The sequence below is a fragment of the Citrus sinensis genome, chromosome 5 (genome assembly GCF_022201045.2).
Source record: "Citrus sinensis cultivar Valencia sweet orange chromosome 5, DVS_A1.0, whole genome shotgun sequence".
NCBI classification, from domain to species: Eukaryota; Viridiplantae; Streptophyta; class Magnoliopsida; order Sapindales; family Rutaceae; genus Citrus; species Citrus sinensis.
The window spans coordinates 30,718,238-30,744,609 of NC_068560.1; the positions used below are offsets into that span (position 1 = coordinate 30,718,238).

A 26,372-nucleotide genomic window follows, 5' to 3' on the forward strand; every position below is an offset into this window, starting at 1 on the left:
TAGTTGTTGCCTTTAGCGAATAATGTATTTTTAAAAACATTTAATATGATATATTTAAAATAAGAGTTATTAAGTGGATATTTGAGGTGTGCCAATTGCCCAACTCTTGTTTTAAAAATATTAGTAAATTTCATTCATCTTCTAAAAAATAATAATGTGAGACTATTTGAACCCACTAAAATACTTTACAAACCCATTTTTTTATAAAATATTTGTTACTCAAATACCCACAATGTAAATTACAAATATAGACAAACTAATACAATTTACTAAAAAAATTTTACTCTCTAAATTCATTTTAAACTACAAAATATCTATCAATAATCAACTATCTATTTTCTTAAGTCTTATAGTATGCGTGTGTGTGTGTGTAATGGAATATCAAACGTATTTACTTTGTGTTTACTTTCAATCACAATTTTAAAATTCTTCAATTCGATTAAACTAATACCAAGCATGAAAACCAAACAATTAAAGGCCTATATACAACACAATATTGTGTCAAGTCTGCAGGAATCAGACTTTACTACATGCTGAAAAGCTCTACTAGACTGCGAACTCAATCTTGCCTGCAAACTATGCCTCAAGAGTAAAATTCTCTTCTCGGATACTCCAAAACAAAATCAAGTCTCTTTGGCATAATTAGTTTTTGAGTTTATTTAGTAGAATAATCTAATGTGAGATAATTTAGTTATGTGGAGGGTATAATTAGTATTTAGATGGGTGTGTGTCATAAAATCTTAATTTTTAAATTTTAATAGTTGGTGTTGTTGCCATCTAAACTTCGGCAGGACTCCCTCCTCAGTCCTAACCATCACTTAGATTCAATATACGATCGGACAAAAATATATGAGAGGCAAAAGTAGATGAGAGGATAAACTAAAATGTTTTACTAACACAATTGTATTAAATATTCAAACTCTAAATTCTTTTGGTTAAAAAAAAAAACAAATCGTATTTTTCTTAGCTTAGGCTAAATGGGAGGTTAGTACCGTCCGAAATTGAGGTCAATGGTTTGAATGTTGGGAGTCAAAACGAATACTCTTTTACAAATGAGAGTTGGTTATACATTCTTAGACTCTTAAACCTTAATTAATAGATCTTAATTTGTTATATCCGTACTATATGGCAAGAGGTTTTTTTTTTTAAAGAAAAGAAATCACAAATGATTAGTGTTTTTTTTTTTATTTTGACTACGAGGTATTCTGGGGAGAACCCCAATTGTGGGAGACACTTTTAAGTCCGTACCACAACTCAGACTAGAAATTTCCGCTCGAACCGAGAGGCACAGGTTCTCCCAACAAAGGCGACTTCCATGCGACTCGAACTGGGGAGCAAACCCAATCAAACCACTTAAGGGGACTCCATTATCAGTGGAGCCAACACTTTATTAGTGATTAGTGTTTTTTTTTTAATGGTGGAAGAATTAGTTAAATAAGCTGAGCTGGCAAATGACTAGACGAGTGGAAGCAGCAATTAATAATATTCCAACAAAGAAGATAACAGTAACAGGCGACTTGGCCGTCTAGCTGGAGCGTACTGCGCACCTCCCTCTCCCCCCCGCGGTAAAATTAAAATTAAATTAAAATCCCCAAAACTCAGAGCAGAATGTGAACTCCCAATAATAATAAATATATTTATTTATTTTTGCTAGTAGATCTTATCGTAACTGCCTATTGAAGTGAGTAAGTGAAATACATATTAGAATTAGAGCGCTAAAAATGGGAACGCGATCAGAACCATCCCTAAAATTCTGTTTCAGCCAATAGAATCTGGAGAAGTGTCTATTGATCATCTTGTTGCTGGGTATCTCTGTCTAGTCTCTAGTGTAGTGCTAGGGTTTTGAAAATCCGGTGATGTGATTGTGAGAAGCAGGTGAAATCAATCAGAATCAGATGGCTTCGATCCGCCGAACTTTATCTCCAGCGTATCACGACCGTCAATATCAAAACGGAGCTAACTCTCCATTTTCGCCGTCTCATCATAAGCTTTTCACTAGCGGTAAATACACTTCGTCGTTACTGGCCGTCAATCTCCGTCGAAAGGCATGGCGAAAATCTCTCTACCGCTGTCTCGTCTTCTTCGCGTTAGGTCTCCTGCTAGGCATGACGCCGTTCGGCCACGTCACCACCGACATCGAGAACCGCGACGTCTTCTTCGAGATCAAGCCGCCGCACGTCAACGTCCAATTGGACAGCGACAACAGGAGTGATCGCATGAGCAAGCGCGACGAAATCTTGTTGGACGCGGTGAGTTTGGGCGTGGACTTCCGGAACGAAATCAATACCGTCGAAAGTTACAGATACGATTTTGAGCCGAGGAAGCAGTTGATTGTGATCACGCCGACGTACAACCGCGCAATGCAGGCCTATTTTTTGAACAGGCTAGCGCAGGTGTTGAGGCTTGTACAGCCGCCGCTGCTTTGGATAGTGGTGGAGGAGAATGCGGCGTCGTATGAGACGGCCGAGTTGTTGAGGAAAACAGGGGTTATGTACAGGCATTTGGTCAGTCAAAAGAATTCTAGCAGTGTGAAAGATAGAGGGGTTCACCAGAGGAATTTGGCTTTGGAGCATATTGAGAGGCACAGGCTTGATGGGATTGTCTACTTCGCCGACGATGATAATATCTATACTATGGACTTGTTTGACAGTTTGAGAGAAATCAGGTATATTTCTTAGAGTTATTCAGCAGGAACTTTCATTTCTGGTATCTTCATTTATTTTTATTTGTTTGAATGTGCAACATTTGCGGAAATATAACAAAACCGGCTTATTATATATAGCAATGTGTTTCTATAAGATTAAATAGATCGGGTTAATGTAAGTTATATATTATTTATGGCGTACAACGTTAGAAATGCATATAGATTCGTTTACTTGATAATTCCTGCTCATTGGTTTGTAGCTTTAATTAGTTCTCAAGTTGTAAATATCCTTTCACCTTTTCTGTAACACCTTCTTCCCCCTTGTTTTTCCATTCATGTTGTTATCTATTAGCTCTTGTTTTGATTACTATGAAGCAATGATATTGGCAATGGGTATCAGATAACTTTTTCTGTTTATTGTTAGCCTATTTGTTATCTTAAAAATGCCTTTACAAATACCTTTTGGTTACGTTTTCTCACCTTTGGCTATCTATGCTTTTGCTTTTTCTTCTGATTTTTGTATGAGACTCTGAGTGTGCTTGTTTTTTACTTTTAATTTTTTGTTTTTTATTCTTGTGCAAAGCTGTATTCTTTCTATTTGCTCTAGAAAATGCTTGTGACACAATGTATTGTCAGCATGGTGGTTGCTTACTGATCATCAGATTATGAAAACAAGTATCCTTTAGGCCCCACTGTTGTGAATTTTACACGTTGATATCACTTGTAACGGGATTTGTCTGATTTGACTTTTCAAGTAATCAATTCCAGCATCTGAGCTTTCGCCTTAAATTTGTTGGTTTTTTTGGATTGCATAACAGCCTTCAGATTTTATAATATCATGCGGGCTTGATCGCTCTCTTTCTTTTCAGTACACTCCTCCTATATTGACCAAACTTGTTGAACTGATTGGTTTGATTTTGTGTCTCATGTTTTTCTTTTAGATAAATATCTTTCCTATCTTAGGTGATCCAGTATGAGGAGATGATCTATAAATATTGAAATTCAAATAATCGGAGTTACTGAGTTTTGTAAAAATTTGTAATGTTGCTTTCTCTTATGTGCAGCCGATTTGGCACTTGGCCTGTTGCCATGCTTGCACAAAGCAAAAACAAGGCAATCATAGAAGGTCCTGTATGTAATGGAAGTCAGGTTATTGGGTGGCACACTAATGAGAAAAGTAAAAGACTTCGAAGGTTTCATGTTGATATGTCAGGATTTGCTTTTAACAGCACTATCTTGTGGGATCCAAAGAGATGGCAACGCCCCTTCTCAAATTCAATTCGGCAGTTAGACACAGTGAAGGAGGGTTTCCAAGTACATCTCTCATCACTGTTTTTTGAATATGTATTTTTGCTGCATAGCTTAAAGTCACAATGTGCTTAATTACATGTAATGACTGGATTCGTGCTCTTAACATATTTTATTAAACAGGAGACCACATTTATAGAACAAGTGGTGGAAGATGAAAACCAAATGGAAGGTACTCCACCTAGTTGTTCAAGGATATTGAACTGGCATCTTCATTTGGACGCTCATAATCTTCCTTATCCTAGAGGCTGGCTGCTTCCGAGAAATCTTGAAGTTGTGCTCCCTGTCGAGTGATGTAACTTCCTGCCAATTTTGATGCTAAGAGCTTCGTATGGGTATGATTTCATGACTTGTGCTCTAACAGTACTTTGAATTTAAGCATTTGTGAATTTTTTAGGTTTGAAATAGTTTTCTTGAAATTTTTTTTTTCAATATTTTTATTAAAAAAAAAAGAGGGAAAACTTTTTTGGCAGCTCAGATCACCAAATCCTCTTAAAATTGGGGAAAAAAAGAAAAAAAAGGAGAAAATTTAAAGGCATTTAGGATTTTATAGTATTGGCCGTGTGCTGGAAGATTTCTCATTGTCTTTTTTGGCAGGTCTGACCGTTTTGTCTCGGATGCCAACCTGCCCTGTGCAGCTGTAACTTAATCAGCTGCCTCTATCAGACTCAGGCGGCAATGACAGCGAAATTGGAGATTTACAATATTACTTGTACAATTTTTCTTGCTTGATATTCTTTAACAGGAAAAAGATTTTGTTTTCGTTGTAGAGCTGTGGTTTTTTAAGTCCGTTAATTTCAGAAAAATACATACATGAGACCAACGGCGCCCACAGACCTCCAAAAATGGAAGGTGTTGACCAGATGTGAATTTGTGATCTAGCCCCACATGCATTCAAATGAAAGGAAGGCAACGTGGCATGGAATTTGAAATTTTCAAATATTACTGCGATCTCTCTTGGTATTCTGCTTCTTGCTTCTCTTCTAATTGTTTTATCCGACTTGGTAAACTTTAATAGCTGTCTTTTCACTGGTTTCATACTGCATCCCATAAAGATAAGATTGGTCAAGATTTTGGTTCGGACACAATACCTCTTATTGAGCCTTCTTTTTTTCTTTTTTTTGGTTGGGGCTATTATCAGTAATTGATTGTGATTCTTCAGTCTTGACAATCTTTACACCTTCAATCAGATATGGTAATGAATTCATCCATAAGGACGGATTAAAACAGGTAACGTTAGTATGAAGGGTGTGAAACCAAGGATACCAGAGCAGATGAAACATATTTACTCTTCGTTTGCCATAAATGTAAAATGGAAAGTGAAAACACAAAAGTTCACCTCACTTGCCCTTCTTGCTCAAGATAAACAGACTCGAAAAAAGGCTGTCAGAACTTCTTAAAGAGTGAACTTTGCGTGCAATTTTTTTCACCAATCTTACTTTTCCAGGGAAAAAAATGACTTGAAATTTTGCACCATTTTTATTTTACAAGATCGTTCAACCTAACTAAGAAGGGGCACCACGACACCGCCATTTCCTTCTCCAGGATCAGACCCTCAACCAAAATACGGGACCTGTTGGTAGCTTCAACAATATTTCCAGCGGCTACCAACCCAACATATTTTAATTAAACATGCCCCATATTAGACAGAAAGTGAAATCAAAATTCAAATAATAACAATAAAAAAAAAATTCATTTACAGCTATGTTACATTTCCACAAGCTGATGGAAGGGGGAGCCTATTTTTCCTTGATGGTTGCAGTCCCTGGCTTGAAAAAGCTATTCCGCTGTGCCTAGTACTGACTTGGAGTCATCTGGGTTCCAATTGATCAGTATTCAAACAATGAAGAGATCGGATGCCGTACAAGCAGTTGACTTCAGCTGAATTGTATCTCCCTTGATGAGAACAAGAACAATATCATGGAGCGACATTCACATTCATGATGGACCTAAATTAGCAGGTCACTTTGAAAGCTCCAAGGTCTTTTATAGTCACGTCGGTGTTGCTCCATGCTCTGAAGAACCTGTATCTGATGGGTTCAAAGATGAAATATGCAGCTGCTGCATATGTGATTCATTTGCAAGACCAAGAACTGCAAGGATTGATCTGCAAAATATAATTGCAATTTAACCCAAAAAAATAAGATAAGGAAACAAGAAATCACTGTAAAGATAGATGGTTGAAGAAATTATTCTTCCTACAACAAAAAAAATCCAATGACCCTCTTGATTTGATTGTGCATACTCAACAGCATACAATGATTGCATTAAATCAACATATATTGTAACTTACATGAAAGAATATTTAGTATCTCCACAAAATTGTATATAACAACTATTTGCAAGTCCACCACATTACTTATTTTCTATTTTAACTTCCCAAGTCTTAACATCTGCCCTTGGCCACACATTATTAGCACAACCCAACACATAAAAATTGAAGTTAAAACAGTAGGCAAGAAGTAGAATAGCATCATATCAAGAAAAAAAGTACCTAGGTATCGAACTTTTCAAGCTTGGTTGGCTGGCGTAGGTGGCTAGGGGACCTCTAAGGTTAGCATATTTATTCAGAGCACTCTCAAGTTGTGGAGGTGGCAACTGCAGTCAGAAAGAAAAGAAAGCGGGTGTTTCAAAAAACCCATGAAAGAAGGGTTAATTTCTCACCATTGAAGAAAATATACTACCTTCAACAGTACAGGAAAAGAATGTGGGCGTGTCTGAGACACGCATTTCAAGAAGCCAACCCACAACTTTGGCATTCTCCACACCTGCTTTGAGAGCAAGTAAAATAAATCAGTTACCACACGAACGCACTAGTAAAGGCATTTGAGTGAAGAAGTTACTGATTTATAAATTATAGTTTGACCTGTCATACCTGTTTACTCACAAGTTTGGAAAGTATTTCCATGACAAAATCAACCTGAAAGCAAGGCATGAAAAGAATAAATCACTAATCAATCTTCTCCATATCATGCTTCTGTTTGATATATAACTAACAGCTGATGCCATGCTCATGCAAATTCATCAAAATAAATAAATGACAAGGCATGACAAACCCTATGTGGGCTTTAGGGATAGTATACAGCCAGCTGACATCCAGCAGAAACGTCAACAAAAGAGTGAAAAATAACAGGGAATGCAGAAGCTGCTTCAGAAATTGCAAATCCTGGATTTGAACTTAGTGTGATACAATTTTTAAGGTTCAGCATGGTTAAAGTCTTTTTTTTCCCTCCTAAAAGAAAGTAGTTAAAATTATTCTATGTTAATTTTCTAAACCTCAGGGTTGACTGCAATTAAAGGTGATGACTTACTTCAATGGACGTGCTATCAAGGCAAAATTCAATTTCTGTTTTCTTTTCCCTTAAGCTTTTCAGATCTTACACACAGTGATTCATAATTAACCTGTCAGATTTTTTCCTACTTTTAAAAAAGGAAAAATGAAACTCATCAACATACTGAACAGCAGATACAGCTTTGAATCGGCAATCTATCAGATGCCAGCTTCTTTGTACATATTTCACATTGAATTTAAATCTTTAACAACAGAAAAGCAGTAGCAGAAAAGAATACAATTACCAGAGTAGGAAAAGCATCAATTGCCTGAATTACTGTTCTCATAAAGAGTAGTGGCAGTGGAGTTTGATCAACCTAAAAGGGAGAAACAGTTACTATATATAGAACTAAAAGTGTCCATGGATTATTGATTCACTTTACATACCATTTGATTCAAAGCCTTCGCTAAAACCTGTTGTGTGAAAACTGTACGCTGCTCAAAACAAGCTGAGCAAGCATCTGTTATCTGGAAACATGAAACTTAACAATTATAAGCATAACAAACATTCATATTGATATAAGCTTAAGTTTTAGGAAAGGTATCCACACCTTTATTTCTTAATCACATATGCCCATATGAATGTTAAGTCTACCTTACTTTCTTTTCTTTATTTTTATCTCGTATTAATAAGATATTAATAACTCAATTAAAATAAAATTATCTCCAAGTGTATGTACTCTAAAACACCCTCACATGCAAAGCCAAGTGTATGGGGGAAAATTGAATAATTTTTAGGTGGACTCTCTTCTGTAAGATAAACTTATATTACTCAATTATCATCGAGACATGGTATGACACCAACAAAAGTGAAAATAACTGTATCATGTGACTGGCATCTTATGTATCAATACCAAGATCTTGTTAGTGAAGCCCAATAAGTAATTATTTATTTTGTAACATAGAAATCCCACCAGCCAGCTTAACAAACTAAAGTCTGAAACTATTGTCCTGCAGTACCTTCAATCTTTTGGAAGCAAGAAAATCAACCCTTTTTTACCTTGGGGCCGGTGGGTTAACCAGAAGAATTGGACCCCCTGATCACTTTGCCAACTCCCTAATATGGTAACTTTATTAATTAGCAAAGTCTAAGGTCCAGTAGATCTGCAGAAACTTACACAGATAAGCTGGACAATGCAAGTAAGTTTGAAAGGCTGGAATAATTTGTACACAAATTATCCAGAAAAATGGGTGAGAAAGCCAGCCAAGAAAAGAATTTAAAGCTAGTAAGGGGGAATTATGTCAAGGCTTGAACAAACAGGCCTTTTCCGAAACGGAAAATATTTGGAATCTAAAGATAAATGAGTCTTGAAGGGAGCTTCACTAATGCATTTTGAGGAAGAAACATATGATTTAAGTTGAAGGATGTATCTCCTGGTAAAGATGAATATCAACCATGCAAGGATGTATCCCTTGGTAGAGATAAATATGAACCATGCATTGATTCAAAATTAATAAAATTTTACTATTGCAAGCCGTTTGCGACATATTCCACTAATATCTGGTGTTCCTAAATATGCCTGGTACTCAAGTGATAATTGCACAGGCAAAGAAGGTTATATTCAACCAGACTAGAACAACCTAAAGTAATGCCCATCCTGCCTGGGATCGAAGTTTGGCTCACTTGAGCAGCCCTATCAGAGACATTGTTTTGAAGTTGGACAACTTGCTCAAAACCTAAAGCTGCACTAAACTACTCTGTCAAGCCCATCCTGCCCAACTGAATTGACCCCTGTGCAGAATTTCTGTATTTGATACATCTTATTACAGCAACCACTCCCTTTAATGTTGGTGGAATATGAGATGGAAGAGCAGACAGCATAATTACAATTTGAAATTACAGTCCAGAGAGAATTCAAACAAGCACTAAACTAAGAATTCCTTGATAAGCAAAACAATCAAATCAGAATGATAGAAGACATGCCTTTTTAAGTGCAAGGCCCTCTCTCTCAGGAACAATGTCGTGTATGGCAACTAAAACTTCTACAGGTGTTAAAGCAGGACCTGTATGAGCTGAACCCTGCAATTAACAGTTGCAATCTCTTAAGATTATTTTTCATGTCAAGTCAATGGAAAAGGAACAGCATGATACTCCTGTAGCACTACAACTGAATATATATGTTCAAAGAAACTTGAAAGTTCACAAATAATTAACAAATGCAATTTCACTCATCAAGTAATTTTAGTGTACAAATGATCTTATATTTAATGTGAATCTGTGACTTCAATCAACAAATGATTTAACTTGCACCAGAACAACAGAACTTCTGTGTTTAATTTAAGAACTAAATAACACAAAAATATAATGGCCCACATACAGCATGTAAAGAAAAAGGTTACCAATATCCTAACAGAACCTATAAACGTATAAGTCCGAATACTAAGTTAGAAGTCCCAATATTTGATATGTTGCTATTTTGCATCACTCAAGGTAAACCAAAAAGATGACAAAATGTAATATGGCACAATTCACAAAGTCACATTCAGAAAATCCATTTATACCTGTAGTATGTGAGCAAGCGCCATCTGGAACTTCTCTAGGGGAAGATCAACGAGGCGAGGGAAAATAGGTAATACCTATAATCATAAAATGATAAAATTATAACTTACAAGAAATCATTTATATGAAGGAACAAAAGGAATAACTTCAATAAGCCATTTTACAAAAGAGAACTTCAAAATTGGAGGGGCTGATATCTTGTCAAGAAGCAATAGCAACATGGAACCTTTTCTTTTGCCATACGATCTTTATTTATTGTTCACCTCCTCATGATGGTAATATAAACAATTAAGTTATATTTATGAGTCAAATGGGTCACTGGCTTGACTTTTTTTAAGGCTTCAATTTCCAGTTGCAACTTGATTTTTTTTTTGCCCCCCTCATGCAAAATTGCCCAACATAAAAGTGAAGTTAGAGATAATATCGTGAGGAAAACAAAAAAAATTATAAATATATATAGCTGAAAATCTATCATTTTAGTGACATATACAGTGATTTAATGGGATCTTAGTGCTTTTATTGTGAAAAAGGTAGAGTTTCTTAAGAAATCTTCAAGGCAAAAGCTTTTCTCTTAATAGCATGCGTGTTGGTACTAGATAAAACTGTAAACTCAAACAATTTCTTAGTGCTCAATGCCCCTTAATCTCCAGGAATTAATCACTTCTCTAGTCTTCAATGGTTATGGGGGGTATCCATAGTAAGAATGAGATGGAAGTTTATTATCCCGATCCCCCTAAGGAAAGGGGGCAGTTCATAACAAAGTTTCATGTTGCTGATTCCCAGACGTAGCGTCTCTTCCCCTATGCCACCTATTGGTATTGGTGTAGTACGGATGACTGGCAATACAGAACCCATAGGTGTTTGAAGCATCTGAGATGTTTCAAAAAATATTCATTTTTCATTCTAACTCATGCAAGATATCTAGATTTCATGTGAGATAAAACTCTTTCGGCCACTTGCATAACTTCACATGAGATCATCTCCCGTAATTAGGCAGCCCATGCAGATCAACTCCACAGTCACTACAGTTTTCTATAATCTATCTGTTTAATGTTTTTCATAATTACTATCTAGTGCATGCCAAATCACTTTTTAATATGAGTAATCTACAAACTTAAAATCAATTACTCACACTCCCTCATGAAAAGTAATTGTACAGAAGTGATTAATAATGTTTATATTCAAATTGACTAGAGCTAAATTTGAAGGCACAAACACTGATATAAAATCAAAATTAACAGGAAAATATATTCTTATCTATTATACAAGGGGTGCTTTGGTAATTATAAACCTATGGAGGGCCAATAAATATCTGGCAGAACACGTACTGATACAGTATAAGCCTATAAAGTCTAGTAACTCTGAACTTCTAGACATTCAAGCTCGAACTGTAAATATATAATCCTTATTAGCAATATCTTGCCATGATGTTTTGCATCTTGATATTCAATGATACAATCACACAAACAACAAAAACTAAAAAAATGAAATAATAAAAGAGAGGAGAGAAATTCAGGAAGCAAACCTCATTCTTCGTAAGTGAAGAAAGCATTGGTATAAGAATGGTAGCATCCTAAATATTAAAAAAAAAAAAAAAGGTTTACATTAGACTTGTGACATTCAAATTTAACTATGTCCGAGAGAAGGGGGGGGGGTGAAATTATGTTTCAGGTATGTGAAATACCTTTAACTTTGTTTCATATAAATGCTTAACAGTGGCTATTAGATCGGAGGAAGGTGTGGTTTCTTGGGTCAATATTTGCAGCACCTGGTAAGAAAAGAAAACCACTATCAACAAAAAAAAATTTAAAAGATGAAATAGATTTACAATTGAAAAAAATAATAATGACTCACAAGAGTTAAAAGATTTTCACTTCCTTGAGGTGGATCGGATATTATGTGCAGTAATTCAGAACAAGATGAACCCAACGCCCTTATAAGAATTGGGATATGGCGATGAAAAGCCTATATCATTCAAAAAGTGTGCAATAAAAGTTGGGCAAACTCTCAATAGAAACAGAAAAGATAAAAAATAATAATAACGTTAGGCATATTCAAAATAAAAACACATTAATGATCATAGCCTCCAACGCACAGATACTTTATTTCACCTAGGAAACCCATGTCAGATATCACATCATGAGCACTAGTAAGGCTGCTGGACAATCCATTTTAAAGACCAGGTATACCAAGCCAGGTGCCATGAAATACTTCACACTGCACTATAGTCCTCATAGCCTAGGATAAAATAAATAAAGGTGTCTTACCATTTGAGAATTTGAGAACTGACCAATATGGACTGATAACCTAGCAGGATTTGTTACAACCACAATAGTTAACATAACTTTAGCAACAATTAAAAATACCTGCTTTACAGATTTTGGAGCTTGAACATATTTGTCAAAAATAAGTTGAAGAAGACGAGGTTTCTGGAACAAAAGAAAAGTCTCATCAGGATTACCAAAATAATGAAAGCTAAAATCTTCAAATTTATCAGTATCAGAGAAGTCATTGACAAACCTTTGTACATAAAGCAAAAAACAAGGAAGTCAGACGTTGAGCCTCAGGAAATGAAATAGTTGAAAGGCTATGAGAAATTGGTTGTCCACCCTTCACTGAGTCCATTTCAAAGGTTCCAGGCTCCGAAACTTGGGAGCCACTAATGGATGTTTCCTGGCTTCCAACCTGAAATGATTTTTCAGCAAGAATAATCAAAAGCAATTCTAAGATCTCGTTTGACAAAGGAGAATGCTGGAGTGCAGAGGTTCCCCCCCCCCCCCCCCCCCCCTCTCCTCCTCCCAAGATTTTACTTTAGTTGTCCTGAAAGGTTTATGTTTCCCAAAATGGAGAAAGTGCAGGTGCATCGGTGTATCCTTTCTGCTCTCATGAAGGAAAAGCACCTACTGCTCATCTACCACAATCCATGTGATGAATCGTTGATTGAAATGCTTAAGAGCTTGGTAACAAAGATATTAAGTAATATGAGCACTAAACAACTTATATGAGTGTGACTAGATAATACCACCTAAATTAAATTACAATCTACTGTTTACATAGGATAGACAATCCTAGCTCCTAATATGGGTTTTTGGTTTTTATTTTTTGGAGAAGAAACTGAAATTTGTATTAAAAGATGAAGATTACAATGAACTGGACCAGCTGTCCGCTACGCTGAAAAAACGAGACTCTGTGGAGACTGAAGCCAAAGCAAAGGTAAAATATGAACTCCATCCCACAATTCTTTAATGTTATCCGCTCTTTTTGCCTGAAAAATGCCAGTATTTCTTTCTTTCCATATTACCCGAAATGAAGCTGCCACTCCATAATCTAGTCTAACATGGAACTTAACAAGATAATATGGGTGTACAAAATGGCTGCTGGCAATACCATCAACCACCACACCCAGAGAAGGAAAAAGAAAAAAAAAAATGCAACCCTTAATTTAACTTTGATCTCTCTCTGAATAATCCAAAAAGATTTTATAAAAAATGGAACCACTGACTTAATTTTAATCTCTCCAAACACTCCCTAACATAAAAATCCAGTTCATTCTCTCCAAACACTCCAAAAGGTAAAAACCCAGTTCACTTTCCACAAGACCAAGAATTTGAACATTTGGCATGCTAAAGGAACAAAGCGAATGAAAATACATAAAGGGAACCACAAAGTGGAATAGGAAAAAGTTTCATACCTCCCCCTCAGCTTTGAGATCAGCAGAATCAGACTGTGAACACTCTAAGTTTGAAGAATGCTGATTCACAGCAGACAGCATCATATTTGTTGCATATTGTTCTATATTTTCTGTTATGTAGCTTAACTGATAGAGTTTGTTCGACACCTGTCCATTATAAACAGAAGAAAATTAATACATTGTTAGCACAACAAGAACTGAAATACAGCCCAGATAAAAATTAATTCTTTTTTTCCTTTTTCCCTCCACAATGGTAATGTCAGGACGTTTCTATACCAGCCGAATAGCTTTCGCTCGAATTTCATCTTGTGAATGAGCAGCAGACTGCAAACAGAAAACAAATATATAAGCAAAACATAGCTCATATCCACCTAGTTTTCACACAGGCACACGGTTGCACTCTAGGCTATGAGATTTTCATAAGCAAGTTACCTTCAAAGCTATGTCTAGGCAGGCTTGGCGATAATATGGACGACCCAAAATCAGACTCCACACTGCACCGAGGCCCTGAGTCACACGCTCACCATCGCGGACCTCTTTCCCATGGAGATCAAAAACAGCAGAAGAGCAGAGGTTGCCTAACAGTTGTAAGACAGAGTCAGGCAAAACAGGAACCTCACCCAGAAGCCTACTAAAAGACTTGTCTGAAGCCGGAAAAGTGTCCAACAAAGATTTCGCCTACAACAACGACAGTTAGATAATTCTGATTCTCAAGGAAACAAAAATGAGGTTGAGATAGCAGAATCTGTACCCACCACTGCCAAGAGGAGTTTTTCATACACGGCAGCAGCATATGAAGAGTTTTCATTGGAACTAGAGATCATGAGCGATTGTAGATGATAGAGAATATGCAGCACAAGTTCATGTCCCTGACACAGCAATGAAAAATATAACTTAAGAACTGAAATATAAAGGTCTAAAAACAATCCTAAAAGAATACCAATAAACAAATAAATCAACAAAGTAGCCAAGGACACAAGTTAAAGGTATCCACTCATAACAACTGATGGACTCCATAAACTTCGCTATCGTCTGAGAGAAACAGGTACAAATGCTGGCTAGAACAATAGTTGATCAATAGGGCCCATCAAAACACAAGTCAATAACAAACAAGAAAACATTGTGCATAATAGAAGTGACAACAGATAACGTCCCCATAATGCAGACACAAGACTCTACAAATGGAGTCAAGCAATGAAAAAATCAAAAGCCAGGAAGTTATGATAGTTCAAGAGAAGCACCAGAAAAGAACAGCTACTCGTAAGGAACCACATTTTGAAACCAATAGTAGCAGAACATGTGATTTTGACCAGAATTGCAGAATTCATAGGATCAGCGTTCCAACTTGCTGAATTTCAGCACAGCAACTTTCACCAGTTAAGTCTTATGCTGATTTTATTAGAGGGTTACATTTTTTTTGTCAAAATTAATCTTATATCTATGAGGACCATCGGATTTCACTCTTTAGTTGAAAATGTATTGGATACAGTAAAAAAGAAAAAAATTAAAATACAAAACAGAAGCGATTCCTCAAAGTTACACGGCATAGATTTTTGTAATTTTTTTAATATTAGTTGATTCAAGAGTTGCCTACTCATTTTTTGATTTCCCCCCCCCCCCCCCCAACCCCCAAACGAGGTTCGAATCCAGAACCTTGGCATTATAGGGTTACAAGTTATCACAAAGAGAATACCTTTTGCTCTTGGTAATTTGCAACAACATATTTTTGCAGCATCATAACAATGTCTTCATCTGCATCAATCTGCAAAAAGAGAGAGAGAATTAACATTAATGCAATTTTGCCAAATGTTAATTTACAGAGATTGGGATAACAAAAAAGTAGTAAACAATAGAACATAAGGCCAAGCTCTGAAATTATTTTAATAATCCAATGTAAATTCAAGCTGAAGAAAAAGTTTGTAGAGCATTTCCCAAGCCCTAAGCAATAATAATGTACTTGCCTGAGCGATCAATCGAGCAAGCAATCCCATCCGGGTCTGGCTGCACTCTGTCCCCTGAAGATGTTTGTAAGATTCAAAAATACGTTCAACAGCAAATGTTCTAACACTTTTCTGCTCTTCTTCAGTTAGCTCAACAAAAAGTGGAAGAGGAGGTAAATCTTTACAGGTCTCCTCCCATGCAGATGCATTGGATACAGCTGAAGTATGCTGGTCAGATTCCACCAAAGATGATGTACTGGTCCCGTATACTTCAACATCAGATAATTCTACTACTGCAGAATCCTCGTCAACAGCACGAGAAGAAATTCTATGATCTGAAGAAGCACAGACCTCAGGAAGGGTGACAATTTCTTCAGATCTAGAGAGTCCTTCCTCAGCATTAGGTTGATCCATTTTACAAACAGATGGACTTTCAAATGTCATATCGTCACTTTTGGCACTGGTCATCAGAGGAGCTGGAAGATTTTCAGCAGATGTCGTAATGTCTAGTGAGGGAGGCCTAGTTATAGAACTAGAATCATCAAACTCAGATTGCACAGGACCAGCATCCTCTGTGGTAGATATGGATGGCACTCCAACAGGGGTTGCTACACGCCGGGGATCCAGACGACGGGGATCCTGAATAAGCCACCAGTAGCTTATTATAAAGAAGAGATATTTTCAACATCCTAAGACTAGACAGATTGCATAATATCCAAAAGTAATAGTTAGTAAATATAGAGAAATACAAACCCTTCTGGGATCACGTTTAGAATCAGTAGCAGAAGTATTGCCAGTTGCTGTATCAGACAAAGAAGAACTGATTGCAGCAACTGAAGAAGGTAGTTGTACTTGTGCAGTGAGAAGAGAAGACTGCATCGTATTTATTTGAGATGGCAGCACGACAACCTGAGCTGGACTACTTAGAGAGCCAATTTGTCGAGTCACAGGTAAGTTCCCAAGCCTTGTCAGAGGTGGGGGTGTTTTATGCAAATGCTTCATATTAGATATGACAATATCAGCCAACAGATCAGGGTGAATATTTGAAATAAGTAGCTCAAGCGATTCAGCTCCTCTTTCTCCTTCGGCAAGCAAAGCAGCAATCATAGCAATCATTTGCTCCACAGGATTCAAATCACTATCTAAAAGAGGAACACTAGGGGATACTCCATTTACAGAAACAGAATCCTGCCAAGACTCATTCATTTGAGCAGACATAGCCAAATGATTGTTAGGACCATATCGAACCCGCTTGGAAGCCACATCAAGACCATTATTTCGCTCTTCATTATCCTGAGGCATAGACCTTTTTTTCAACAGATCTCCTAAAAGGGGCAGCTGGGTTGATGGCTGATCATTCTGATAATTGAAAAATAAATTCGGTATGAGGCAACAAAAACTTGAAGTTTATTGACTAGATTCTAGTGAGGAAAGGAAAAAGTATTCACTACCCGGTCAACCCGATTTTCACGTGCACGCTCAGAATTTCTAATCATTTTATCAACTTGTCGAACTACTTGATCCGCAGTATCCCCGGCATTTATTGCTCGTAGAGCTTTAAGCAACCTGTCTCTTGACTGCAAATGAAAGATAGGAGACGAAAAAATTAAAAAAAAAAAATCAGGCACAAGACTTGGCAAGCAGATTAAGAATTTAGAGCTTATGTTCAAATATTAGGGATCTAATGGGCAAGCTTCCTTTTTGTGTCTAGTTAGTGAGAAATTGTCCTCTAAGAGCCTACTTATGCAACCTATTCAAGCCATCTGACATTTGGGAGCTTCTTTCAGCAAAAAGAAATGTTTTAATCAGCCAAAATGAAAGACAAAGGAAGCAGGGACATGCCGGATGGAAGTGCTAATGTTGAAGCAGAAATTAGGTAAAATACAACACAAAACTTAAGTATGGGATATTCTTGTTGTCCTGTAGGAATGTGGAGTGGAAAGAAGCTTCAGGGCCGTTAATCTAGAAATTCACAAAGAAAATCATAATAATACAGAATCTAAAGATGACAACCAAACCCACCTGTTGAATTGAGTTCCAATGACCTCATCGAGGAAAGCCTGGAAAATTATCATTGGAAGATAATTTAACCTAAAGGATGCTAAATGAGAATTCCACTAAAAATATCCATGAAAGCATAAAATGGAGAAATCAAGCCTGAAAGTATCCATTTCATCTAAAATTGTTGCTTGACAGTCTTTATCAACTTATTTCAGCTAGAAGAAAGGATGAGAGCACCGAGCAAGCACAGACAGAGAAACACAAACTATACAAAAAGATTTCAAAGAAAATAAAAGCGTCAAATTTCGAACAACTTTACCTCTAAGATTGTTGGATTAGTACACCTTAGGAATCCCAAAAAGGCAGTCCTTAAGGAATACTGAACACTGGCAGCATGGCATCCCCTTCCTGTCTCAAAGTTTGGATTGAAGTCAAGCAGTGCAGAAAGAATTGTATTATAGTGAAGAGGCCTTTTCCTTCCTATAGCTGCAAGACTACCAAACAAATAGAAAAATTGTTAGATATAATTTAACAAAACTAATCATAATAGTTACACTAGCAAGGCAGAGAAATTAACATTGCAAGCAGTACAACTCGATGTAAGTGTGAAATGACAAACAAAACATTAAGATATAATAAGGAAATGAAAGAAGAACCAAAATGATCTAAAACAACTTCCTAAAATTTAATTGTCATCTTCATTATCATCATCATCATAGGCCCCACCATCTTCGGAACCAATTCCTTCCAACACCTCCAACAACTTCTCACCATTGTATCTACCACGACCGTCACTACCCTCATCAACTTATTACCAAAATAACAATCTCAATAGTAGTAATTCCAATACAGTAGAGGTTTCCGTAACTCAGCAGATTTACGCATTCCTTTTACATATCTTCACACAAGATATAGTATAGCTTCTGATGAGTTAAGAAATAACTAAACATAAAAGGTTTTAATGAGATTCACAAATGAGCAAACAAGTCAGTCGTGTCTTACAAGATATTCTTCTCTCCATTTCACAATTATTTAAGTCCGTCAAAAGCCCAACAAAAAATCCTTGTATTGACATGAAGCTATGGGCAAGTTATTCTAGGCATTTTATAAATACACTAATCTATCATGCAGCTCAACTCTGTCTGCCTGCAGCAGAAAACCATACCCATAAGACTACAGCAACCTTTATTGGAATTGCTATCTGGAATTCTTTTATTTGGACTTCTATCCTGATAAAAAAAGGCAAATAACTTATAGGAAAAGAACAGTGCATGTAACAAGCTAAACACAAACTTCCTTAAAATTCTATGATTTTCTTTAACAGAATTGGTGAAAATAAGAAATCAATGGCACTTTGACCCGGTATGCACAACTACAAGGCATGACACTGTTTATTGTTTACATTTCAGCATGAATTTTCAGAGATATTGAGACAATATCTGCTTGAAAATGATCTGTTGACAGTCATATCTTTGGTAAATAAGTTTTCCCAGTCTTCTTTACAAAATATAGGATGGACTTTACAATATTTCCTCTTTTTGACGGGAAACAAATGATTGAAGAAACAAGGAGGAAAGGAGAGCAAAAATGGACCAAAGGTCCACAAATAAAAATATTCCCAACTGTCAAGATAACCCAAAACTACATAAGTTAAATCTCTATATAAAGGATAGCCCTTAATCATGAAACAAAGATGGAAAGGAAAAACCCCAGATAACCCAAACTAACCAAAGGCAATATCACAATCCTCATTAAACAAAGCCAATTTAATAATAAACAAATCCTGTCCTTAAACCATCAGGATATTCCTCTTTTTCCTCTACAAAAAAGCAACTATTTCTTTCTTCTCAAATCACCCACAAGAAAGCTAGGACTCCAAACTTCCACAAAGCATGCACTTTATCATGTAATCAAATCATATTCAATCAACATTACAATGAACTCTTAATAAAATTACCCAAAAAAAAAAAATCTTCTTGTCCCCTTTAATTCCTGACAAAATCGACATCAATATCAAAATCACCAACAAATCCCATCTCCTCAAGTTGCTACGTATCCACACAGAAACAAAGTAAAATCTCAAATCTCATGACAACATAATGCTTTCGGTAGTTCATTCACATACTTTCTATATATCCATCAGTAGCTTATGTTAACCAGCTCGACATACACAAAAATGAAATCTGAAATAAAAAAATGCTCAAAACCCTAGCACAACACAAATATTTACATTGCTATCTCAAGAAATAATAAGTTAACAATTTCAGCTTAACAGATATGATAACTAAAAGGCCATCTTAAAAAAATTTTCAGAGCATAATTCAGTTTAGAACATTCTTCACAAATTGCAAATCCTTTGCAGCAGACTTTCTGCATCTACTCTCATTTACAAATCTCTTATTGGTAAAACATACAATATAACTTCAAGGATCAAGAAATTCAGCCACAGTCCATGACAACATAAACAGCCTGTATAGCAATTCTGTTAATTGCTAGATCAAAGATTTCCTGATGACAGTTAAAATTAATGATAAAGACAGCTGTAATAATGTGACTGTGGACTTTATCTTTCAAAACAAAGAAAATCAAGGACTTACAAAGTAAATCAAGGACTTGAATACTAATCATGATACAAAACAAATTTATCAAAAATATTTCTTTCAACATAACTTAGCAATTGCTTCTACTTAAATATAAAGGCAGTAAATGGATTGTCCAAACAGTTAAGCTCGACTGGATGAGCAACAACTCCCACTATCATGTTTAAATTGCTTTACCTGAAATGTTAATGAGTAAGACTCATAGTGAGGACTTTAAACAAAGTATTGATTTGAGTAATTTCCAATGTTTCTTATATGCCTTTATCACATATCAACTGCCTGATACAAGGCTATGATTGACTTGGCCACTTAACCTGTTTTTACATGGTGCTTCCTTTCAGGTCAAGGGTTTATGACTTTGTGGTAGAATCCTTATTTCCAAAAGGACCAAATTGATCACATGCGAAGGGAGAACTATCAGAACAAAAATGTATCTTGTTATTCCATACCTCAAAAGTTCGTGAAGCATAACCTTTTATTATGTTGATTGTGAAGTCAAAATATGAAATAAGCAAAAGCAAAAGTGATTGAACATTGGGAACCACAACAAATAAAGAAGAGTAGAATTAGCAGGGAAATTCCCAGTTAAATAGAACTTTTAATTATTAGAGGTATTTAATGTGCATCAACTGCTATGATGTAATTGATACATTTTAAAATAGCTCACGGATAATTAGCTGTACACACAAATATCATAAACTCAAACAATAGTTAAATGGTATAACAGTTAACAAAGCATAAACTGTGTTGCTTGACCAGCAAGTTTCTCTCAGAACAAGTTGACCAAGTTATCCACCGCTTTAACCATTATATCACTGGATAATGCTGCTCCTTAGGACCATAAAAGTCGACACTGTTTAGCCCTGAAACTCCCAAAATCTGAACCACCATGCAGCAGTATCCAAGGCCATCAACTCCTCAAAAGAGAGCAGATCAGCATGCTGCTATGATATCAGAAACAAGCAGTTGAACTTGTACTACAACCTGTTTCCAAGCTTCAGAGATCCCTCCAAAATTCTCAAAAATTAAAACTGAGGGCAAAATGCAGTTTACTCCCTACACAAACTATTAAGGCTACCAATACAAATTAATGGATCAGTAACAATTGAAAGTCTCACATTTGCATGACAGACTGCAATTAAATATTCATACTTGACTGTACGTCCCTAGGATTACTATTATCTAAATTACCTTCTTGCAAGGATGAATTTCAAATCCACCAGAGCATTGTACATTCAGAGTTCAATAAAGAAAAAAAATACATACAATTAAGCTGCAAGTAGACACAGCATATTATCAACGCGAAGAAAACAGGACTCTTATACAACTATTTATATACATATTAAGATTATTGAAGTAGGAAATTTGGCATACATATCAGTGAGTACACATCATTGTCATCCATCTATGTCATAAAGCAAAGGCACCCTAGAGTAACCTTGTAAAACCACTACTCTGCACTGGTTCATACAAATTACTGAACTTCCTAAAACTACTAAAAATAATAATAATAAAGACAACTTATTTTGTACTTGTAATTCACCATAAGTACACAACTATATATATATGCATGTACACCCCTGCCTTTAAAAAACGTTTTTCTCTTTCTCTATTTAATTTTTTTCCCCCTTTCGTATGAGAAACAGGAAACAATTTCATTAATGAAGAGGAAAAATGACAAAGGAGATGAATCACTAGAACATCCGAAATATGGGTGCGTGCCCATTTGTGTGCACGACATATAGAAGTGCAATAAAATGATATAACTAGAGGCACTATTCAATTTATTAGTCCTAGCAACTTCAATATTGATACCCAATACACGGCCAAATTCACCCAGCAGAAAAGATACAAGGGAACAAAATTCAGATGCTGGCACCCGTTTCAAGTATAATGAAGATATCTTCTTTTTGAAGGAAAAATTTATTTTTCCAACTGCATTCATGTATAACCAATGAATTAACAGGTGCGACTTTAAATTTTTTATAAATTGATTAACATACTAGTATGTAGTATCAACCAGAATCCAAATAGGAAAGTCCAACAAATAACTTTTCTTTCATCTCTAGACTTTACAAAGCAAAGATATAGCTGCCACAACCCTAGTGCACAGGTAGTATACTAGAGCCACACTTAGGGCATACCTTAAATTGATCGGTTTATTAAGAGAGAAGGTGACAATATGACCACTAATAAGACAAATCTACAACTCTTAATAATATAACCCCCTATATGAGACCAGCAACCAAAAACCGGAAGGCCACAAGAGCTATGGCTACAGTTTCAGCAAAGCTTGATATAATCCACTAATATTTCCACCATTCCTTAAGAATCAATGCCTATGGTGGAATAACAGCAGGCAATAGAGGGTTGCTCTTAATTAAACAGAGATCAGAATCTTGATGAAATCTTACTGATCTAACCCACAAGCAGCAAAATATAAATTCAAACCACAACAAATACAGTCTAAAAATTTTTGAGTAAGTGAGCAAGAGAGAGAGAACTCCTATCAGCAACAGACATGAACCCAAGTCATCTGCATAAGCAATATACTTCAATCAAAGAATATAACCCACCACTAAGTAACAAAATCTGTTCTCAACTAAAAGTTTATGAATCACAAACACAGAGACAGGCAGTATGAAACCACAGAATGCAAGCTCACAATTAACTTATTTATTTATTAATTAATATTTTTTAATTAACTGTTTGAACTGTAAGTACTTGCATCATATTTATAGATGAGGTTTGGCATACCAAAGTTTATACATACACATATGTACATATTATGTATGTATGTATATTGATGATCTTCTTAAGTATACTATCCTCATAGTTGATATTTTTCTATATCATCTATCCGAGATGACATACATTGGAAACGGAAGAGGGGGAGTGGGGAACCAGCTGGCCACTAGACCATGCAAAATGAGAAATTAACAGGTAAAATTGACAAAAATCAGTAAATGAGTAGACGATAATAATTGACAAATGATAAGAGAAAACTCACCAATTGACAACAGTAATAATCACTGAACCAGGGAGATTACAAGCTGATTGCAACAAATCCATTAAGGTGCCAAGCATTCTATTTGCTTCTGACGTGAGTGAAACTGGATCTAGGAAAGGATGTCCTCCCGACAGCCATGATATATTAAAAGTTTGTTTACTTCCTATTGTAGATAAAGTCAGAACGGTATCCAAAGAATTGAATACAAATCAGATTGTGTAAAGATTAAAGAGTAAAGGCAACTCCATAACTCAAAAGTACTTCAAGGAAATGGCCATTACAAACAAGAAAGCAATACCTTCCTTGGTAAAATTTTCAAAATCATTTGAGTCAGACGTAAAAAGTAAAACATGTGTTTCCAAAAATTTCAGTGCCAACAACTTCGTGCCAACTAAACCAGGCTGCATTATCAAGAAAAGAATAAAATTAGCAGAATGTGTGAAACTAATAACAGGTAGGGAAAATCAATTTAGTTAAAATTACAAGAACTTTTGATGTTTATCTAGTGGCACATGTAACAGGAGGCAGAGAACAAGCGCGATGCAAGTGAAAACTATAATCACACTCAAGCACTGACTTTAACTAAAATCATTAGAAAAGAAAAGAAGGAAATTATACACAAAAATTGATAGAAGAATTTACGCAGATGCTAGAGGGGAAGGCAATGATTTCAACTATGATTTCCTTTGCAACACAAACACACATACACATACATAAATCGATATCCCCTTCCCACCTCCATCCAAGTGGCAGACAAAAAGAAAGTCCATATGGGCCCAAGCGGCCAAAGGGAACAGAAATATAGGCCAATGAATCACTGCTTTAAATAATTAAGTTCCAATATAGTGTTAAATCTTAAAAATTTCAATCAGCATTTTGTAATAATTCAACAAAAGAGGAGGAATTACTCCATACCTCCAATGCAATTGCAAAGACAGCATCTTTGAACCTAACCATCCATGTCCAAAGTTCTTCAAGCCACCGCTCAACTTTACCATGCCAGCGAAACTAAAATTTTCCAAAATAAGCATTAGAGTTGCATAATTTCATTATTTTTTATAAGAATATAACTCAGCGTTACAGTTGCATAATTTACTAAAAATAGGAACAAATCCATAATTTGTAAAATTTATTTACAGATGCAAATAAGCTGCATACACGCTTTCCGTATTTTGATTCCCATTTTTCTTTTATATTATTATTATCTTCCATGCTATAATTTTGTTACATTCCCATTTGGTAACAAATTTATTTTAATACAGTAGTTGAAAGTTGATCCTTACACACACCCCCGCATAATAAGAAACAGAGACAATCACAAAATGAAGCAAGAGAATCTTAAACCAACTAAACATATTATAGACCTTGCACTTGACATCAACAAATTTATTCATCAAGCTAATGAAGAAAACTAAATTATTTTCATGGCCGTTACTCAGACATACTTAAAATCAACTTATAAGCATAAAACCTATGTAAGATTCATTAATACGACATAGAAAATCTACAATATTTCAAGCTTCAATAACTCTAAACACATTGTGTTAAAAGATGAATTCCAACTAGCAAATGGCAAAATTGATGTTTAGAATATTAACCATTCCCACTTAAGAAGTGTCTCTCCAAAGAAGGATGTAGACAGAGAAGGCGAAATACCTGCATTGTTATCTCTTCTAGAACACGGCAAAAGAAATTTGTGCCACAAACAATAGATTTCCCTGCAACACGAGAGTCGCCATCCCTCAAAAATGCCAATAAGACAGGCACGAGTATAGAAGAATGCTCCATCGCTTTCAAACCAATATCTTCAATAGTCCTGACAGCCACATGTTATGGACCACAAATGAACACAAGTTATTAGACAAGGGCAGTAGCACTTGTAGCAAACAACCTGGGATATTTACCACAATAAACATTGAATACCTCATAAATAGAGCCCACATTTCTTAAAGAATGGTGATTATGAAGGGAAGATCAGTCAATGTCAGAACCATGCCAATATAGACATGTCCACTGTTTAAGACAAGCATGAAAAAACAAAAGAAAGCAAGAATAGCAGTTCTGTTACATGATGATTAGACTATAAAACAGAACATTATGCATAGAACCATGTTTTCAAAGTGTCATTAAAACACTCCAGCATATCTCCCTGAGTGGAAGACATTGCACAGGAAACATACCTTATTTAATCTTTTTCTTTAACTTTAATTGAATTATGACTATTTGCTGTGATCGAATCAAGAAAGTAGTGCCCATTCTAGTAAAATTTAATCATCAGAATCCAAGAAATTCTTAGTACTTATGAATAGTTTTACTAAAATTACCAAATCTTTACACCTTTTACTCAGCAATGCATTTAACCTATGATTCAATTCACTAGCTAGATTAATATTCAGAATATGCCACGCACAACAGAATCCACTGTTAAGAAAAGGCCAAGACAAATAGATAAAGATGTCCTTGTAAGCATAGAACGAGTCTTTCCACATTAAATTTAACAATGTATGGCAAAAAACGAATAAATAAGTGTAAAAGCAAAATAGAAGAAGAAACAAATAACCAAACAAGAAAGCAAATTAGGGTTTTGGAACTCACTCGATTAGCGATTTTCGAACGAGACTTTCGGGAGAAGACTGGAGCTCGACCAAGTAAGGGAAGAGTTCAGCCGCCAAAGACGGGTCAGCGGATGATAAAATACCTCTCACCTGCTTCAAGGAAGAGAGCTTTACAGCCAAATCGCCATGGTTGTTGGCGGCGGCGAGGAGCGAGAGTGCTTGGTCTCTGGACGCAGCGGCCATTTCGTGTGATTTTGGTGGTTAGGGTTTTGAATCCAAGTGTAAGGGTTTTATTGGATTGAGCATATGGAATTGGAGGTTAAACTGAGTAATGGATGGAACAAAGATTTTTTAAAAATTATAAGGTTTGTGTTTCTCGGAGTGAGCGAGCGAGCGCGTCAGTTATGCAGATGGGATGGGTTCGAAAATGTGGGCTTTGTGATTTTGGACGAGGTGAAAGGTGCCGATGACAAATTGACAATCCTCCGCTTCATTTATTGGTTCAATTTATCATTTTAAAAACTCAGTTTTAATTAATATTTTTATGTGTAAACTTATAATTTTATTATTATTATTATTTTCTTTTCTTTTTTGTGAAAAACTATCTCTGTTACGAAGATTCGGTTTTATAAATCATCACGAGTGTATCTTTTTTATTTTTTGCTAGAGGATAATGTGAAAAGGGATTTATTTATTTTTATGAACTTTTATCTTTAAATATGAGATTTTAAATATTATAATTCTCCATTAAACTTTAGCCCTCACCTTCTATTATTTCTTGAACTTAAATGA

The 26,372-nt window shown here is 35.7% G+C and overlaps 2 protein-coding genes across 5 annotated transcripts; one reads left to right on the forward strand and one right to left on the reverse strand.

Annotated features, from left to right (window-relative positions):
• Positions 1-1,572: 1,572 nt before the first annotated feature.
• LOC102622234 (probable beta-1,4-xylosyltransferase IRX9H) lies at positions 1,573-5,067 on the forward strand. Its single transcript, XM_006472315.4, has 4 exons — positions 1,573-2,665; positions 3,709-3,958; positions 4,076-4,287; positions 4,550-5,067. Exons 1-3 carry the CDS (start codon positions 1,896-1,898, stop codon positions 4,244-4,246), a joined length of 1,191 nt encoding a protein of 396 aa, XP_006472378.2. The 5' UTR covers positions 1,573-1,895; the 3' UTR covers positions 4,247-4,287; positions 4,550-5,067.
• Positions 5,068-5,408: 341 nt separating this feature from the next.
• On the reverse strand, positions 5,409-26,094 carry LOC102622533 (uncharacterized). 4 transcript variants are annotated; one of them, XM_006472316.4, is made up of 27 exons: positions 25,621-26,093; positions 24,682-24,841; positions 23,941-24,033; positions 23,324-23,426; positions 23,026-23,188; positions 17,735-17,909; positions 16,866-16,991; positions 16,168-16,773; positions 15,436-16,053; positions 15,168-15,236; positions 14,230-14,343; positions 13,907-14,152; positions 13,751-13,798; positions 13,475-13,621; positions 12,304-12,468; positions 12,150-12,212; positions 11,638-11,748; positions 11,468-11,551; positions 11,309-11,356; positions 9,786-9,860; positions 9,208-9,303; positions 7,671-7,751; positions 7,529-7,600; positions 6,828-6,872; positions 6,637-6,720; positions 6,447-6,550; positions 5,409-6,059 (listed from the first exon to the last, which is right to left on the reverse strand). In XM_006472316.4, exons 1-27 carry the CDS (start codon positions 25,821-25,823, stop codon positions 5,945-5,947), a joined length of 4,014 nt encoding a protein of 1,337 aa, XP_006472379.2. In that variant the 5' UTR covers positions 25,824-26,093; the 3' UTR covers positions 5,409-5,944. The 4 variants fall into 4 exon arrangements, 2 of the variants coding, with proteins under 2 accessions (XP_006472379.2, XP_024952280.2); XR_003064516.2 differs by lacking the exons at positions 5,409-6,059; positions 6,447-6,550 and adding an exon at positions 7,264-7,369 and having other exon boundaries at positions 25,621-26,094; XR_003064517.2 differs by lacking the exons at positions 5,409-6,059; positions 6,447-6,550 and adding an exon at positions 7,264-7,372 and having other exon boundaries at positions 25,621-26,094.
• Positions 26,095-26,372: the final 278 nt, after the last annotated feature.